Source organism: Eptesicus fuscus, chromosome 25 (genome assembly GCF_027574615.1).
Source record: "Eptesicus fuscus isolate TK198812 chromosome 25, DD_ASM_mEF_20220401, whole genome shotgun sequence".
Lineage (NCBI taxonomy): Eukaryota > Metazoa > Chordata > Mammalia > Chiroptera > Vespertilionidae > Eptesicus > Eptesicus fuscus.
The window spans coordinates 10,720,130-10,737,588 of record NC_072497.1 but is presented as its reverse complement, the minus strand read 5'-3'; the positions used below and the strand labels follow the sequence as shown (position 1 = coordinate 10,737,588).

Below are 17,459 nucleotides of genomic sequence, written 5' to 3'. Positions count from 1 at the left end.
CCGGCAGAGAAGAGCCAGAAGCCTGGGGTGGGCTCCAGGTCCCCGGAACGCCGCCTGCTGTCAGCCCCTCGGAGGGCGAGCCAGTGGTTCAGACAGGTGGCGCGGGTGCGCATTTCTTGGAAAGCAGGCTGCGTGCGTGCCCCCGGTGAGGGGCGCTGCTGGGCACACTGCGTGCCCGACAGACAGGGTGACGAGGTGGTACTCGGGTCAGTGGCACTTAGCAAGTCTCGGTGGCATTTCTACTGATCGAGCTGGAAAACAATCCAATGGGCCCGGCGGCGTGGCTCAGTGGTGGAGCGCCGACCTGTGAACCAGGAGGTCAGGGTTCGATTCCTGGTCAGGGCAGGTGCCCGGGTGTGGGCTCCACCGCTTGGAGGGGGCGTGCAGGAGGCAGCCGATCCATGATTCTCTGTCATCATGGATGTTTCTCTCTCTCTCTCTCTCTCTCTCTCTCCCTCTCTCTCTCTCCCTCTCCCTTCCTCTCTGAAATCAATAAAAACAGGTTTGTTGTTTTTTTAAAATAAAAACAGTCCCATGGCCCATCACCACGGAGTGACAGCGAGACCCAGGTCGCCTCTGTTCCCGTCCAGGGAGGCCTCTGGGGGTCTGACCGCAGCTCTGTCCGCGGAATTTGTCACCCTCCGGGCGTGACTGCTCCGGGCGGGCGGGCAGGGCCCCGTGGTGGGGCGGCCACGGAATCAGCGAGCTCCACGGAAACCCGTGGCTGGGAAGGGGTCGGAGTCCCTGGAGAACGGGGCGCCCACTCTGCGCTTCCTCCCTTCCGGTCCCCGCGCGCCTGGTGGTTTCTGGGGGTGCCCGCCGACTCCCAGGTCCCCGTCGTCACGTGGGTGTGAGTGGCGTCCTTACACAACAGCAGAGACCAGGAAGGAGACTGTGAAACGGGGGGTTTATATCTAGCAAAACTGTCCTTCAAGTATGGAGGCTTTAGAGAAATTCTTGTAAACATGTAAGAGTTTTTGCCCAGTTGGCATGACTTAGCGGTTGAGCGTCGACCTATGAACCAGGAGGGTGTGGTTCCATTCCCGCCTGGGTTTCCAGGTCGACCCCCACTAGGGGGCGTGCAGGAGGCAGCCAATCGATGTTTCTCTCCCTCTCCCTCTCCCTTCGTCTCTCTCAAAATCAATAAAACATATTTTAAGGGAAGAAAGCCAGAAATAAAATGGATCTCTTTCCCTTCTGCTCGGAGGACTCCTGGACATGGTTTCTGTAGCTCATTAGCTATTAAAATTATTAACAAATTATTATTTCCAATTGCAAGTGGTTATGGGACTCATTATTTCCTCTCATGCCAAGACTTGTATGCAATTTACTCTGACCGTGAACTAGCCAAAGCCATCCCAAGTTTCTAAACAGGCTTGGACCAGGTTCACTGCCTTGGGCCCAGCAAGCCACTCAGGGCTGAGCCGCCAAAGGCCCCCGCTCCATAATTCATTGGGAACTTAATTGAGACTAATTATTGCCTCTCGTTCCCTGCTGTTCCCAGAGGAGCATCTGCCCAGCATCTGCTGTGACACCATGTGCTTGGGATGCCTGAATCACTCCGGGACGGGAACGGAAGGGCATGGATGCTTTATGGTGGACGTGTCCCGCTGTAACGTTTTATAGGGAACTCCCAGGGGTTTCATTAGCCTGCGGTGTTAATGCGCAGTGTCTCTCCAACGTGCCGGAGCCGAGTCTGCAATGTCCTCAGAACACGCCGCCTCGGTGAGACCCAGCCCCGAGGAGGAGGAGGGCGGCCTTGGGAAGAGGCGGCTACGCCCGGCTGGTGCGGCTCTGCGGATTGAGCATTGTCCCAGGTACCGAGAGGTCCTGGGTTCGATTCCCGGTCAGGGCACATGCTCTGGTGGCGGGCTCCATCCCCAGTAGGGGAGGCATGCAGGAGGCAGCTGTTCCATGATTCTCTCTCGTCATTGATGTTCCTATCTCTCTCTCCCTCTCCATTCTTCTCTGCAATCAATAAAAAAAATTTTTTTAAAGAAAGAAGCAGCTAAGTTGACGGATTGGGGGTGCAGAACCCGGACTGTTCTGTGACGGGCTAAGGCCTCGGCTGACCCGGAAGGGGATACTTAGATGGTAACAGGCTGGCCGTCTATGACCGAGCGTTGGCACGTAACGGTGAGAAACAAAAGAGTAGGAGCCATTCATCCCATTTGGCAGATGGACAGATAGAACCTGGGCGGGGATTCGTGAGCGAGGTCACCGAAGACTCAGCTGTGAGCCCAAACGAGACTCTTGCCTCCTAAGAGGTTCTCAGCCAGAGCAAGGTGAGGGCAGCTTGGGAACCAGAACCACCCAGAAGATCGGCCCGTCCTTGGCAGGCGGGGTTCAGGGGGCCAATGTGAGGCTTGCCGCTAAAGGTAGTCGTGACCTGGCCGGTGTGGCTCAGTGGTTGAGCATCGACCTGTGAACCAGGAGGTCACGGTTCGATTCCTGGTCAGGCACATGCCCGGGTTGCAGGCTCGGTCCCCAGTAGGGGCTGTGCAGGAGGCAGCCGATCCATGATTCTCTCTCTCCCCCTCTCCCTTCCTCTCTGAAATCAGTAAAAAAAAAAATAAACATATAAAAAAAAGATAGTCTTGGGCGGGAGCAGGCAGAACTGCAAACTGCCTCCTCGTAAAGCGGCGGGCCAGAGCCTTGGAGGGCGGGCGAGCTCGGGGCGCAGGCAGCCAGCTCCCCGGCTGGTCCCTCTGGGAGCCCTGTGTCTGCGCCTCCCAGCACTTGGGCCTGTCCGGCCCGGCCCCTCCACACACTTCCCCGGAGAGGCCGGGCTGGCTCGCTCTGGTTCTGGGGAACCCCCCTGGGAACCTTTCCGCAGGCAGAGCGCTGAGAAATTCTGAGCATTTTCATCGCCACAGCGGGGCAGCCGGGCGGCGTGGCGGGGAGGTCTGCTGGCGCGGTTTCACCTCCGTCGCCGTGTGGGGCTGGGCCGCGGGGGCGCGGGGGGGGGGGGGGGGGGGGCGCCTGCTGGTGTTCATTAGGCCCCTGTGTTCTCCGCAGCAGCGGCTTGGGTGTGGGCTGCGGGGTGCCTTTCGGGCTGGTCCCACTCACGCGGGCGTCTTGGGAGAACCACGCCACGTGAGTCACCGGGGCAGCCTCTCTTTCTAATTGTTTGAAGACAAGATGCTTGGGACTCATCTGTTAAGGCAACCAAAAGACGAGCTAGCATGTGTACATGTGTACATGTGTGTGGGTCTGTGCGATGTGTGTGTGTGTGTGTGTGTGTGTGTGTGTGTGCGCACACACGAGTGAGTGCAGCTGGGGTGTGGGGACCAAAGCGAAGGAGAAGGCGATGCCTGAGGTGCCCTGTGACCAGCGCCGGTGCCCAGTCACGGCTTCTGTGGGCGAGAGCGGAGGAAAGTACACACACGGCCGCTTGGACGCCGGCTCCGCTCTGGCACCGCTGCCCCCGGCTGTGGAAGCGCGGAGCCCCCGACGGGAGGCGTGGGGCCGAATCCCACCGCGGACCCGGCGGGCCCACAGAGGTGCCGTAAGGTTTGGAGTTCAGGTCCAAAATTTTAAAATCAGGAGGCTGCCCGGCCGGTGTGGCTCAGTGGATAGAGTGTTGGCCTGTGGACTGAAGGGTTTCAGGTTCGATGCTGGTCCAGGGCGCGTCCCTCAGCTGCAGGCTTAGGCTCGAGGTGTGGGGGAGGCAGCCAATCGATGTGTCTCTCTCACATCGATGTTTCTTCTCTCTCTCTCTCCCGCTCTCTTCCACTCTCTCTAAAAATCGATGGAAAAGTGTCCTCGGGAGAGGATGAACAAGGGCAAAGACAGAGTCCGTGCAGAGCTCTCTGCTCTGCCGCCTCCTGCGTCCTGCGGGCCCCAGGTCCCAGGATCCGGGGGAGGCCCCTCTGCCCAGGTCTCCTCTCACTGTCTCTCCTCCCGGGCAGGTGGGTGGCCGGCCCGTGGAGCCCCTGCTCAGCGACCTGTGAGAAGGGCACCCAGCAGCGGGAGGTGACCTGCGTGTACCAGCTGCAGAACGGCTCCCACGTCACCACGCGGCCCCTGTCCTGCCCGGGCGCCCGGCCCGCCCCCGTGCAGAGCTGCGAGGGCCAGGACTGCCTGTCCATCTGGGAAGCGTCCGAGTGGTCACAGGTGGGTGCCCGGCCGCCGCCGGGGCCGCTGGCCCTTGTCCGCAGGGACCTCCTCACGGTCCCTTTTCCTGCGTCGTGTTCGTGACACCGCTTCACACGTCGCGGTCCCCGCCAGCCCCCAAATCAACGCAGAGCTGCACTGGCGCTCACGTGCTCTCTGAGTCCCTCCGCGATAACAGCGCGGCCAAAACATGGAAAATGTGTTACTGATAACGGGTAGGCGTTTTCTGATAATATACCACAGTGCTTTTAGGTCCCACTTCCTATGGACATTCTCATGTAGATATAGATGGATGGACAGATGAATGGAGATAGATAAATAGATAAGTAAATAGATACATAGAAAGACACATAGATAGATAGATACATAGATGGGTATATAAATACATAGATACACGGATACATAGTCAATACATAAACACATAGATAGATACATATGTACATAGATACATAAATACATAGATACAGGTATATAGTTACATAAATACATAGATAATTACATAGGTATATACGTAGATACATAGACACATAAATACATACATAGATAGATACATAGACATATAGATAGATGCATAGCTACATGGGTAGACACGTAGATAGATACAAAGACACACCCGTAGATGGTACACAGATGTGCAGGCCTGCCTTTCATGCCCAGGGGGCATGTTTGAACTTGGTGTCGGATTGGGAAGGAGGGTTCCCAGACTTTCCCTCACCCTGAGGCCAGCTGGGCGTCCCCGCGGCAGGCGGATGCCGGGAGGGCCCGCTTTCGCTGAGCCTGTCCAAGTCCCGAATCTCATGCCATCGCCGCTGTGGAGAGCGGTCCCTGCGGCCCGCGGTGTTTACTGTGAAGGCTGCTCGTGCACATGTCGTTCTCTCTCCGGTAACAGCATTCTTCGAGGCTTCACGTCGCCCCTGCAGTCACGATGTTGATTGTTTGGCTGTAAAACGGCAAAATCGCTGGATAAAGGGCCAGCTTCCCCCGGGTCCCCCTCGAGAGGTGTTCTAGGAAAGTCAGAGGGCTCAGTCCAAGACACTGTTCAGTGTGGAAAATATTTTTAAAGTTCCTTTTTGTTGCCAAACAGTTGGGATTATTTTGAATAAGGAAGCATTCAGCCCGTTCTTAATGAATGAAAAGTCTGCCTGCGCCGTTCTAAAGCGCAGCTTGCTTTTCAGACAGACCCTGGCGTGTGCCCATTGAGAGACCTGCGTGTTGGACCCACCCTTTGTGATATCTTAAGAAAAGAAGACAATTTAAATTGTCTTAAAATATATTTGTATTGATTTCAGAGCGGCAGGGAGAGGAAGAGAGAGAAAGAGAAACATCCATGATGAGAGAGAATCATGGATCGGCTGCCTCCTGCACGCCCCCTACTGGGGATTCAGCCCTCAACCCGGGCATGTGCCCTGACTGGGGGTCAAACCGTGACCTCCTGGTTCTTAGGTCGACACTCAACCACTGAGCCACGCCGACCAGGCCAAGAGTTTAAAAATTTTGCTTGGTTTTTATTTTATTTATATGGACTTAGGTTTGTAAGTTTGACATCCCAGGGACCTTTTTCGGGGAGCGGGCACTCGTTGCAGGGGTAGGGGCAGGTAGTGGTCTCTCTCCCCTCCCCCGCCTCCCAGGAGCCGTAGGGCCTTAATCACCTGGGTCTTGATCCAAACAAGATTTATATTTTAATCGGATCAAAACCATAAATTTTCCATTTGGATTCTTTCTTATATGGAAGAAACATAAATGCCGCTTTCCCAAAATACCCTAGCCCGACATTATCAGCTGTCAGCATCGGATTCAAGAGCACCCTCTCGGGAAGCGTGAGGCAGCGGAGACGAGATTTATAGAGGCGTCTCCGTCTCCGTCTCCGTCTGTCTATGTGCCCCATCACGCCCGGGCCTCCCCCTGAAACCCCATCCGCACCCACCCGGCTCCCGCGGGCTCAGCCCAGGCTTGAGCCGAGTGCTTCTTTCTTTCTTATTTCTTTTTAAATATATTCTTATTGATGTCAGAGAGGAAGGGAGAGGGAGAGAGAGAGAAACATCAGTGATGAGAGAGAATCATCCACCGGCTGCCTCCTGCACGCCCCCTACTGGGGATCGAGCCCACAACTCAGGCATGTGCCCTGACCGGGAATGGAACCGTGACCTCCTGGTTCATAGGTCGATGCTCAGCCCCTGAGCCACGCCGGCCGGGCCCAAACGTATTTCTACCACGTTGCCCCGTGCCGAAGCCCCTCTGACATTTCTCCCCCCGGAAACACGGGTTTAGGTTTCTCCGGGGGAGATTGTTGATTGACGGGGTTGCCTGGTTCAGCCAGCCCTGCCGGTCTTTCACTCGCTGCTCTCCAACACTGTTAGAACGAGGCACAGATGTCGAGAAGGAAGGAAAGGGGGCTGGCCGTCTCCTGCCCTCGGCTTCCAGGCCCCATCCCTGGGTCCGAGGCCAAGAGCGAAACTGGACATTGTCCCCCAGGCCCCTTCCTCCCGAGGCAGCCCGGCCTGCAGGGGCCCAGGCGCCCAGCCAACGGGCTGCCGCTCACAGGGCCACGACAGGGGCTGGCCAAGAGACAGCTGGACCGTCCGCGTTTGCAATCACGGGCAAGGGACGAGGAACGAGGAAGAGGGTCCGACAAAGCAGAGTCGGGCAGAGTGGGGAGGAGGCTCTTGGTTGAAGAAGGAGCCAGGGGGGTGGATGCGGGCGCCACAGAGGAGCCAGGACTCAAATGGTGAAAACAGAGTTGATGAAATGATGGGGGACCGTGGCCACTCGGAAGAACAGGGGACCACCCCTCAGCACAGTCACCCGGGGCTCCCTGCAGCCGCCCGCCTACCCGGGCCGCCCTGTGGGCATAGCCCGCCTTAGCCTGACCCCTGGTGTCCCCGCTCACCCCACAGGCAGGGCCACAAACACACGTGCTCCCCCGAGTGATGCCACGGCCAGTGGATTTCTGCTGAAACAAGCGGGTCTACCTCAGTCTCCAAAAGCAAAAGAAAACCCACTGGGACCTCAGACAGAGCCAAACCGTGTGCCTCGGGAAAATAAAGCTAGCCAGCGTTTGGGGTCAATGTTAAGGGCAGAAATGCAAAGAAGGCCATGTGTCCTTCCTGTGCATTCTTGCAGAAGTCAGCTTTGGTGTAGCTGCAGACCATCCCTGTTATCGTCCCCTTGTTTTAGGTAAATCAAGCAAATATGGAAAAGGAAGTTAGGGCCCGGCCGGTGTGGCTCAGTGGTTGTGCGTTGACCTATGAACCAGGAAGTCCCGGTTCGATTCCCAGTCAGGGCACTTGCCCGGGTTGCAGGCTCGGTTCCCAGTGTGGGGCGTGCAGGAGGCAGCCGATCCATGATTCTCTGTCCGCTGTCATCATGGATGTTTCTCTTTCCCTCTCTCTTCCTCTCTGAAATCAATAAAATATATTTATTAAAAAAAAAAAAAAGAAGAAGCCTGGCCCCCGGCCTCTACATCCTCAGCGCCGGGCCTGGGCCTGGCGGGGACTCCCTGGGCGTTGGGGGGCCGGCAGGGCGCCGGCCCGGCTTCAGGCTGCCGTGTTTTGCAGTGCTCCGCCAGCTGCGGCCCAGGCACGCGGAAGCGCACCGTGACCTGCACCAACTCCCAGGGGAAGTGCGACGCGTCCACCCGGCCGCGAGCCGAGGAGGCGTGCGAGGACTACTCCGGCTGCTACGCGTGGAGGACCGGGGACTGGTCCACGGTGAGCCCGGCGCCCGCTCCCCTCCGCCCGGTGGTCCCTGCGTGACCAGGCAAACCCGCTTCCTTCCCAAACGCTGCGCCCGCCGGGGACCCCACGCGTGTGCCCTGTCCCACCTCGAGCTGGTGGCTTTCGACAGTCCTGCCACAGAACTCTCACCAATGCTTTTATTTATTTACTTACGTATGTATGTATTTATTTCTTATTGATTTCAGAGAGGAGGGAGAGGGAGAGAGAAACATCCATGATGAGAGAGAATCATGGATCAGCTGCCTCCTGCACGCCCCCCACTGGGGATCCAGCCTGCAACCTGGGCACGTGCCCTGACCGGGAAACGAACCGTGACCTCCTGGTTCATAGGTCCACGCTCAACCCCTGAGCCACGCCGGCCGGGCCCTGATTGTTTCCTGATCAGAACTCAAACTGGTGGCCGCCGTCTCCCTGGGAGGGCCCGAGGTGCCCGACGGGTCGCTGAGGACGGGTCACTGAGGACGTAGCGGGGCCGTGCCCTGTCTGACAGGCAGACGGACATCGGTGCAGGTGTGGGTGGGAAGGAAGTGGCAGAGGCCACACGCAGCCCGGAGAGCGGCTCCCAGGGCCACAGGGCCGGCAGGAAGCAGAGTGAGGTGTGGGCAGCTCCGGCCGGGCGGCGCCGGGCTCTGCTCCTCGCTGCTGTGTGCCCTGCACCTCCCTCCCCAGGCCGCCCTGTCCCTGGGGTAGAAGCTCAAGGAGGCTCTAACGCGGGTGCAGGGGGTTGGAACTGTCCTGGCGGCGAGGTCAGGTACCAGACTGGAGAGACGGGAGAGTGCCCCCTGCGAGCCCCATGCTCCCGGCTCCCTGCTCGCCAGCCGGAATCCAGGGCTCTGAGAAGACCAGCCTGCCATCTGGGGGCGCCCCAGCTCTCTGCTTCCCCAGCTGCCATGTCCCAGCCAGAGTCTGCCAGTCAGAGAGACCGGGGTTGGGGAGGATGGATGGCTGTGGTGGGGAGTGTAGGTGGGTTTGTGTGTGTGTGTGTGTGTGTTGGGGGTGTGGGGGGCTGTGTGTGTATGTGTATAGGTGTGTGAGTTGCACTGTGTGTGTGTGTGTGTGTGTGTGTGTAGGTGTGTGTGTTGGGTTGTGTGTGTAGGTGTGTGTGTAGGTATGTGTTGCTGGTATGTTGGGTGTGTGTGTAGGTGTGTGTAGGTGTGTGTGTTGGGTGTGTGTGTGTGTGTGTGTAGGTGTGTGGGGGTGTAGGGGGCTGTGTGGGTGTGTGTGGGGGGCTGTGTGTGTAGGTGTGTGTGTGTGTTGGTAGTGTGTTGGGTGTGTGTGTGTGTAGGTGTGCGGGGGGGTAGGGGGCTGTGTGTGTGTGTGTAGGTGTGTGTTGGGTGTGTAGGTGTGTTTGTATGTAGGTGTGTGTTGGGTGTGTGTGGGGGGGTGTGTGTGTGTGTGTGTTGGTAGTGTATGGGTGTGTGTGTAGGTGTGCGGGGGGGTAGGGGGCTGTGTGTGTGGGTGTAGGTGTGTGTTGGGTGTGTAGGTGTATGTGTGTGTGTGTAGGTCTGTGTTGGGTGTGTGTGTGTGTAGGTGTGCGGGGGGATGGGGGGCTGTGTGTGTGTGTGTGTGTGTAGGTGTGTGTTGGGTGTGTAGGTGTGTTTGTATGTAGGTGTGTGTTGGGTGTGTGTGGGGGGGAGGTGTGTGGGGAATGTGGGGGGCTGTGTGTGTATGTGTAGATGTGTGTTGGGTGTGTAGGTGTATGTGTGTGTGTGTAGGTCTGTGTTGGGTGTGTGTGTGTGTGTGTGTGTGTGTGTGTTGGAGGTGTGTGTGGGGGATGTGGGGGGCTGTGTGTGTGTGTGTGGGGGCGGATGTCTAAGATAGCATCTGCTGCCTCGAGCCTGGAGCCAGGACGGGGATTTTCATTATTGCTTAACCTGCTGGCTCAGGTTCCAACAGCTTCCGAGGCCTGTGGCGCTCATGCCAAGTTGGGGGGCGATCTGTCACACATGCTTTGACATTTTCCCAGGCAAGTGCCCTTCAGGCACAAACAGAAGGAGTTACTGTAGGGGTACTCTCTCCCCCCATCTCTCCCTATTTCTCTCTCTCTCTCTCTCTCCGTTCCCCCTCCCTTCCCTCTCCCCACCTCCCTCCTTCTCTCCCCCTCCCTCCTTCCCTCTCCCCCACCTCCCTCCTTCCCTCCCCCTCCCTCCTTCCCTCTCCCCACCTCCCTCCTTCTCTCCCCCTCCCTCCTTCCCTCTCCCCCACCTCCCTTCCTTTCTCTTTCTCTCATTCTTTGTTACCCAAACCTGCCCCAGGCAGACTTGCCCCTCTGAGAATGGCCCAGTGACCACATCAGGGTGATGCTGGGCAGTGAGGGTCCACCTCGCATCCCGTCACCCTCACCTAGTCCCCTGCTCCCACAGAGCCCGGAACCCGGCTCACGCACACACAGCTGTGACATTCCTGCAGCGAGTCCCTCTTCCGAGACTTTTACAGCCTCCTTTCACCAATTCTCAAAGCATCCCCCTGGGACCTGGGGTTCTATGTAGTCGTGACTTTACCTGCAGGAGAGACGGGAGGAGCAGCGACGTCTCGCCCTAGTGGAGCCTGTCGTTAGGGTCTGGCCTCCCGTGATGACAGAGACCTGGTCCCTCCCAGCTGGGGGTGTGGCTGGGAGGAGTGGGGGCCTCAGGGCGGGCAGGCCCGGGTGGGAGACCCCGTCACGCAGGCCCTGAGGCTCACATTCCGCCCCCGGAGACACCATTCATGCATTTGGTGCATGTTTATAGATCTGTGCTCAGCCACTAAGCCACGCTGGCTGGGCAACAGTTATTTTATTTCAATACTAGAGGCCTGGTGCACGAAATTCATGCACGGGTAGGGTCCCTAGGCCTGGCCAGCGATCAGGGCCGATCGGAGCCTTCCTTCCGGCTGCCGGCCAGGGCCTTCCTTCGTTCCACGCCGCCCCCTGGTAGTCAGCACATGTCATAGCGAGCGGTTGAACTCCCAGTCGAACTCCTGAGGAGACACTGCGTATCAGCCTTTTATATCTATAGATTTCTATATAGAGATTGCTTTTCCTGAGAGCTCACACCCCAAGTGTCTTTGGCGCCCCCTCCTGGCTGGGGCAGGGCCCTGGGCGGGGTGGCAGGTCAGCAGGCCTTGTGGCTGGGGAGGGAGCGTGAGGGGCTGGCACCGCCTTCAAGCCCCAGGCAAGGAGCTGTTGGGGCGGATGTAGGGCCTCTCCCTTGCCGCTCAGTTGCCTGTGTCTGGGGAGCCCCGTGAAATGTCCGTGTAACGAGCGACTGGAGAAAACCGCCCAGCAGGGAAGGAGGGCTTCAGACAAGACCAGATCCGTTCCTGTCTTTTATAGATCTGTGTGCCTGCGTTTTAAAGCTCGGGGCTAAGCCGATGCTATCGGGCCGCACGGTGGGCGGCCTCCTCGCTGTTCAATTGAAGCCGAGGCCGGTGGGGTGGGGGGCGGGGGGGACGGTCCTTGCCTGCGCCTGTCGTCCTTACTGTGGGGAGCTCAGGTGACAGGAGGAGGCCGTGCACAAGCCGGCCGCACACCTGTCAGGAACCGTGTCTGTCGTCAGGGCCACCTCGGCCTCTGTGCCCCGCAGGCCACCTGGCTGAGCTGCGGGGTCAGTAGGTCAGTACCGGCCACACCTGCCTGCAGAGGCCGGCCCGGCCACCTGGGAGCGCTCAGCTATAGGCCAGGGGACACCCGGCAGCCCTGGCCTCCGCTCTTGGCCCTGTGCCTGCTTTTGTTCATAACAGTAGCGCTGCTCGCCCTCGCTGGTCTGGCTCAGTGGATAGAGCGTCAGCCTGCGGGGTGAAGGTCCCGGATTTGATTCCGGTCAAGGGCACATGCCCGGGTTGCAGGCTCCATCCCCAGTAGGGGGCGTGCAGGAGGCAGCCAGTCCCCTCTTGTACGCCCCACACTGGGGATCGAGTCTGCAACCCGGGCATGTGCCCTGACCAGGAATCGAACCCGGTTGGTAGGTGGAAGCTGAGTTATACGACGGCCCTGGATCATTTCTGGGCAGAGACCTTGTCAATTTTGCACTTGGTTTTAACAGCCCCGCAGGACTGAGGCCTCGCCTGGTTTCTCACAGGCCCCGTGACCACACCTGCAAAAGACACTGGAACCCTTGCTGGCACTCCTGGCCCGGAGTGACTCAGCCAGGCCCACTGCCCGGCTGCCAGGGCCCGGCTCCCTGGTGGCAGGGGGCGCTGTGGGGGTGAGGCAGGCATACTGCGGGCGACTTCTTCGTGAGCCAGTGCAGTCTCCTCGGGACTTGGAAACCAGCTGCCACCTGTCCCCTGTCCCTCCAAGAAGGGCCTGGACAGATACCTCGCTCTTGCCCGACGGCGTGGCTCAGTGATTGAGCATCAACCTATGAACCAGCAGGTCCCGCTCCGATTCCAGGTGAGGGCTCCATCCCCAGTAGGGGGCGTGTGGGAGGCAGCTGATCCATGATTCTCAACATGGATGTTTTTATCTCTCCTTTCCCTTTCTCTCTGAAGTCAATAAACATTTTTTTTTTTTAAGCCCTAGCTGGTTTGGCTCAGTGGATAGAGCTTCGGCCTGCAGACTGAAGGGTCCCAGGTTCGATTCCGGTCCAGGGCACGTGTCTGGATCGCAGGCTCCATCCCTGGCCCTGGTCTGGGCACATGCGGGAGGCAACCAGTCGATGTGTCTCTCTCACTTTGACATTTCTCTCTCTCTGCCCCCTTCCCTCCCTCCCTTCCACTCTCTCTAAAAGTCACGGGAAAAGTATCCCTGGGTGAGGATGAACGACACAAAAAGAGGACCTGGCTCTCCCTCGGGGCGTGTCTCCGGCAGCAGGTGGTGCCAGGCCCCGGGTCCGAGTCCAGACCTGAGGAGGAAAGGATGGTGTTGGTACTGCCGGGTCCCTCTCTCTCCTCACGGGTCTGGTTTGTGCCAAATGGTCACAGAAACAAGGCCCCGAGCACATGGAAACCCCGTTTTCTCAGGCAGCAGGGTTTTAATTTTATTTTATGACCAATTTAGACATAAACGTCTTTAATAGCATAGGCGGGCTCGTCAAACGCCTGCTGAAAGCCCGTAACTCATTCATGTCGTTCCGTGTTCACAATTAAAGCCATAGGTTCATACCAGACATAATGCTGTGTCCGGTCTCGCGTGCACGGTAACGTTGGGCCGCTCGTGCGGGGTCAGAGGTCAGAACCGGTGGGAGAGCAGCGCTTCTGTAAGGGGCAGCCTGACCATGGGTGTCTGCCTGTGCCCTCATCACCCCCTCCTGTGCCGCCTGTTCCGTTCGCCAGGCTGGGCCCGGGCACTGCCAGCTGAGCCCACGGAGTGCCGCCTGTTTTTGAATGTGTTTGTGCTGCTGTCTTCGGCGATTCACTCATAGCCATGGCATCGCCTTGCACTGCGTCGGCATCAGGTGGTCCACGTTGGCATAGGATTGTACCTGTTGGCATCAGGTGGTCCACGTTGGCATAGGATTGTACCTGTTGGCATCAGGTGGTCCACGTTGGCATAGGATTGTACCTGTTGGCATCAGGTGGTCCACGTTGGCATAGGATTGTACCTGTTGGCATCAGGTGGTCCACGTTGGCATAGGATTGCACCCATTGGCATCAGGTGGTCCACGTCGGCATCACCTTGCACTGCGTTGGCATCAGGTGGTCCACGTTGGCATAGGATTGTACCTCTTGGCATCAGGTGGTCCATGTTGGCATCACCTTGCACTGCATTGGCATCAGGTGGTCCACGTTGGCATAGGATTGTACCTGTTGGCATCAGGTGGTCCACGTTGGCATAGGATTGTACCTGTTGGCATCAGGTGGTCCACGTTGGCATAGGATTGTACCTGTTGGCATCAGGTGGTCCACGTTGGCATAGGATTGTACCTGTTGGCATCAGGTGGTCCACGTTGGCATCAGGTGGTCCACGTTGGCATAGGATTGCACCTGTTGGCATCAGGTGGTCCACGTTGGCACAGGATTGTACCTGTTGGCATCAGGTGGTCCACGTTGGCATAGGATTGTACCTGTTGGCATCAGGTGGTCCACGTTGGCATAGGATTGTACCTGTTGGCATCAGGTGGTCCACGTTGGCATCAGGTGGTCCACGGTGGCATAGGATTGTACCTGTTGGCATCAGGTGGTCCACGTTGGCACAGGATTGTACCTGTTGGCATCAGGTGGTCCACGTTGGCATCAGGTGGTCCACGGTGGCATAGGATTGTACCTGTTGGCATCAGGTGGTCCACGTTGGCACAGGATTGTACCTGTTGGCATCAGGTGGTCCACGGTGGCATAGGATTGTACCTGTTGGCATCAGGTGGTCCACGTTGGCATAGGATTGTACCTGTTGGCATCAGGTGGTCCACGTTGGCATAGGATTGCACCCATTGGCATCACCTTGCACTGCGTTGGCATCAGGTGGTCCACGTTGGCATCGCCTTGCACTGCGTCGGCATCAGGTGGTCCATGGTGGCATAGGATTGTACCTGTTGCATCGCCTTGCACTGCGTCGGCATCAGGTGGTCCACGTTGGCACAGGATGCACCTGTTGCATCGCCTTGCACTGCGTTGGCATGGCTTTGCTCTGTTGTCATGACTTCGCCCCGTGTTGGCGTGACTCTGCTCCGTGTTGCTCTGGCTGGACGTTGGCATGACTGTGTTCTGTGTTCACAGGACTTCGCTTGGCACCAGGGCCCTGGGCCAGGAGGTGGGGTGTGGAACAGGGCGCACCGTGGGGCCGGGGCTCCCGGAGACAGCCCCCTGGTGTGAGCAGGCCGGGCCCACAGAGGGGTCGCTGGGGGTTTCTGCTTCTCTGTGACTCAGAAAGACTGGGCCCTCCACCGCACCATGGTCTGTGCCCCGTTATCCCTCTACAGTGGAAAACAACAACAACAACAAGCCTGGCCGTGTGGTTCAGTGATTGAGCCTCCGCCTATGAACCAGGAGGTCACGGTTCGATTCCCGGTCAGGGCACACACCCGGGTTGCAGGCTCCATCCCCAGGAGGGGGCGTGCAGGAGGCGGCCGAGCCATGATTCTCTCTCATCATGGATGTTTCTCTCTCTCTCCCTCTCCCTTCCTCTCCGAAATCAATACAAATATTTATTAAAAACCCAAACAAAAGCCCCATGATCCCGCTTGTCCATCAGAAAGGAGAGGAATCCACCTGGCGGCGCACACAGCCCTTGGGCACAGAGGGCGCCCACTGGGTCTCCCGGGTGCTTGCTCCTGGTGACGCCTGGGGCAGGCCTGCCGGGAAGAGATGAGGCGGGAGGCAGGGGGTTCAGGCGCTCAGGCTGCCCTGTCCCCCCAGTGCTCCTCCACCTGCGGGAAGGGCCTGCAGTCCCGCGTGGTGCAGTGCATGCACAAGGTCACCGGGCGCCATGGCAACGAGTGCCCCGCCCTCTCGAAGCCCGCCGCCTACAGGCAGTGCCACCTGGAGGTCTGCAACGACAAGATCAACGTGAACACCATCACCTCCCCACGCCTGGGTGAGTGCCCTGTCCCCCCCCGCCTCCCCCGCCAACGCGTCCCACTGGTCGGGGGGCGGGGGGGGGTGGTGTCCATGAGCCAGGAAGCGCCTTCCTCGGTCTTATCTGAGCCCCGGGGAGGCCGACATGGGTCACCGCTGTAGCAGATCGGAGGTGGAATTTCAGTCCTTGTCATGAGAAAGCCATTTGCTAACGTCTGTCTCAAACCCAGTGTCCCGCTGACCCCCTGCCAACCCCTGGGGAGCGCGAGGGAATTCCTCCCAATGTTTTAGGGTTCCTGTGTGGGGCGGGGCAAAGGGAGGCGCTTTCTTCTGCAAACGAAGGCCATGGGGGTGTCATTCGTGAATCGCTGGGGACGCCCATCCACACGGGCTGTTCCTCAAGCCGCGCTCGAGAAGACGGGAGTTAGCGGGTTTGGTCTTTCGTTCTACGGGGACCTTCTGTGTGAGAGCTCGGCCCCGCGGGCTCCCAGCTCGGCCGTTAGCGGGCATGGCCCGGGCCAGCAGGGGCGCAGGGCGAGACACACTGAACACTGCTCCAGTGGCGCCTGCACAGAGTTCCTGCTCGTCCAAATAGAAGTCCCCAGGGCGTATTTCCCACCCACAGCTTTCCTACCGCTTGGCATGGCACCGGAACGAAGGGCGTTGCTATGTGGCTGCACTGGGTGGGGGCGAGGGGGCGCGAGCGCGTAGAGGTGCACCCCAGGCTGTTGCATGCACAAGCTCCTCGGGGTCCCCCAGGGAGGTCCCTCAGGCAGGACCTCCTCTCTGCAGAACTATGACCCTGAAGGCGACTCGGGCCCCTTGCTTGTGCTGTGACCTTGCGCTGTGACCTTGTGCTGTGACCTTGCGCTGTGACCTTGTGCTGTGTGGGCCCTTTGATCTTCAGCGCCCCGTGTCCTTGTGTTTCACAAATGCCCATAGCAACGAGGTCTCCTGCCACAAAATAACAGTAAGCGCCACTTAGCTCAGAGGCAGGGTGGGCAGTGCCCCCATCCCAAGGAGGCAGCCAGACCACCAGACTCGGCCACGTGGTCACGTTGGGCACAGGGGTGTGTCCCCCGTAGAAGAAAGCAGCAGCCACAGTGTCCCCAGCAGGGGACATACCTCCTCAGTCTCCGCCGGGCTCCACGGGGCAACGGTAAGGGCGGCCCAGCGTGGGTCGGGCCACAGGCCACCTCCGGGCCTGCGCCACGATGACCCCATGCCATCTGTAACCCCCAGGCTTTCTCTCTCCACTGTCCCCGTAGCTGCCCTGACCTATAAATGCACGCGGGACCAGTGGACCGTGTACTGTCGGGTCATCCGGGAAAAGAACCTTTGCCAGGACATGCGGTGGTACCAGCGTTGCTGCCAGACGTGCAGGGACTTCTACGCCAACAAGATGCGCCGGCCACTGCCCCCGCCCTCACCAAGCTCATGACACCTGCTCCCGCGGTCCCGCCACTCTCCGGTGTGAGGTCTTGAGTTCCTGACTCCAGGGCCAGCTAAACACCCACCCACCTGAGGGCACAGCAGTCCTGCAGCCAGGATCCTCCAAAGCACAGCGCCCCTCCCCCACAGGCCGTCCCAAGAATCCAATCCCCGTAGAACTCAAGGGTGGACTTGACCTTTGCCCTTAGTGCTTTTATACTTAATATATTGTTCAGAGCCACTGGATGGCTTTCTACAGTAAGGGAGAAATAGGCCTGAACCACAGAATCGGCACAGTCTCGAAGGTCCCCTGGACCTCAACGGGGGCACCTCTGACAACCGACAACAGAGCAAGACGTCATGGCCGCCTCTGCCTCGGCTCTCTTCTGTCGTCCGAATTCCCGGTGCTTCGCGTGTCACAGGGCGGGATAGCCAAAATGAGGCCGCGGACATTAAATCGGGCTTTATTCTGAAAGCCAGCGGCACCCTGGGTGGAAGGACAGATGCCGGCGGCCTCTCCGGAGGGGCCTGGCAACAACACAGGAACTTTGCCGTCTGCCCAGCGCTGAGAGCAGGTTCTCTGGACCCTGGGCCTGGCCTGGAGGACTTCCCTCTGCGAGGCTGGATCTGCGTGAACCAGTGGGAGACCGGGGCCACGTCGAATTGCATCAGCTGTGTCGGGGAGAAGATTCTAGTAGGGTTTAGGTGTGGGGAGGTGTTTCATTGTCAGATCTCTGCTGTCCACCC

The 17,459-nt window shown here is 58.8% G+C and overlaps 1 protein-coding gene across 1 annotated transcript in view; it reads left to right on the top strand.

Moving 5' to 3' along the window:
• Positions 1-16,722, top strand: part of ADAMTS17 (ADAM metallopeptidase with thrombospondin type 1 motif 17) — an 87,960-nt gene extending 71,238 nt beyond the window's left edge. Inside the window, exons 20-23 of the mRNA XM_054713343.1 lie at positions 3,912-4,116; positions 7,671-7,823; positions 15,123-15,300; positions 16,550-16,722. Coding sequence (XP_054569318.1) covers positions 3,912-4,116; positions 7,671-7,823; positions 15,123-15,300; positions 16,550-16,722 — 709 coding nt within the window. The remainder of the gene's footprint in view (positions 1-3,911; positions 4,117-7,670; positions 7,824-15,122; positions 15,301-16,549) is intronic.
• Positions 16,723-17,459: the final 737 nt, after the last annotated feature.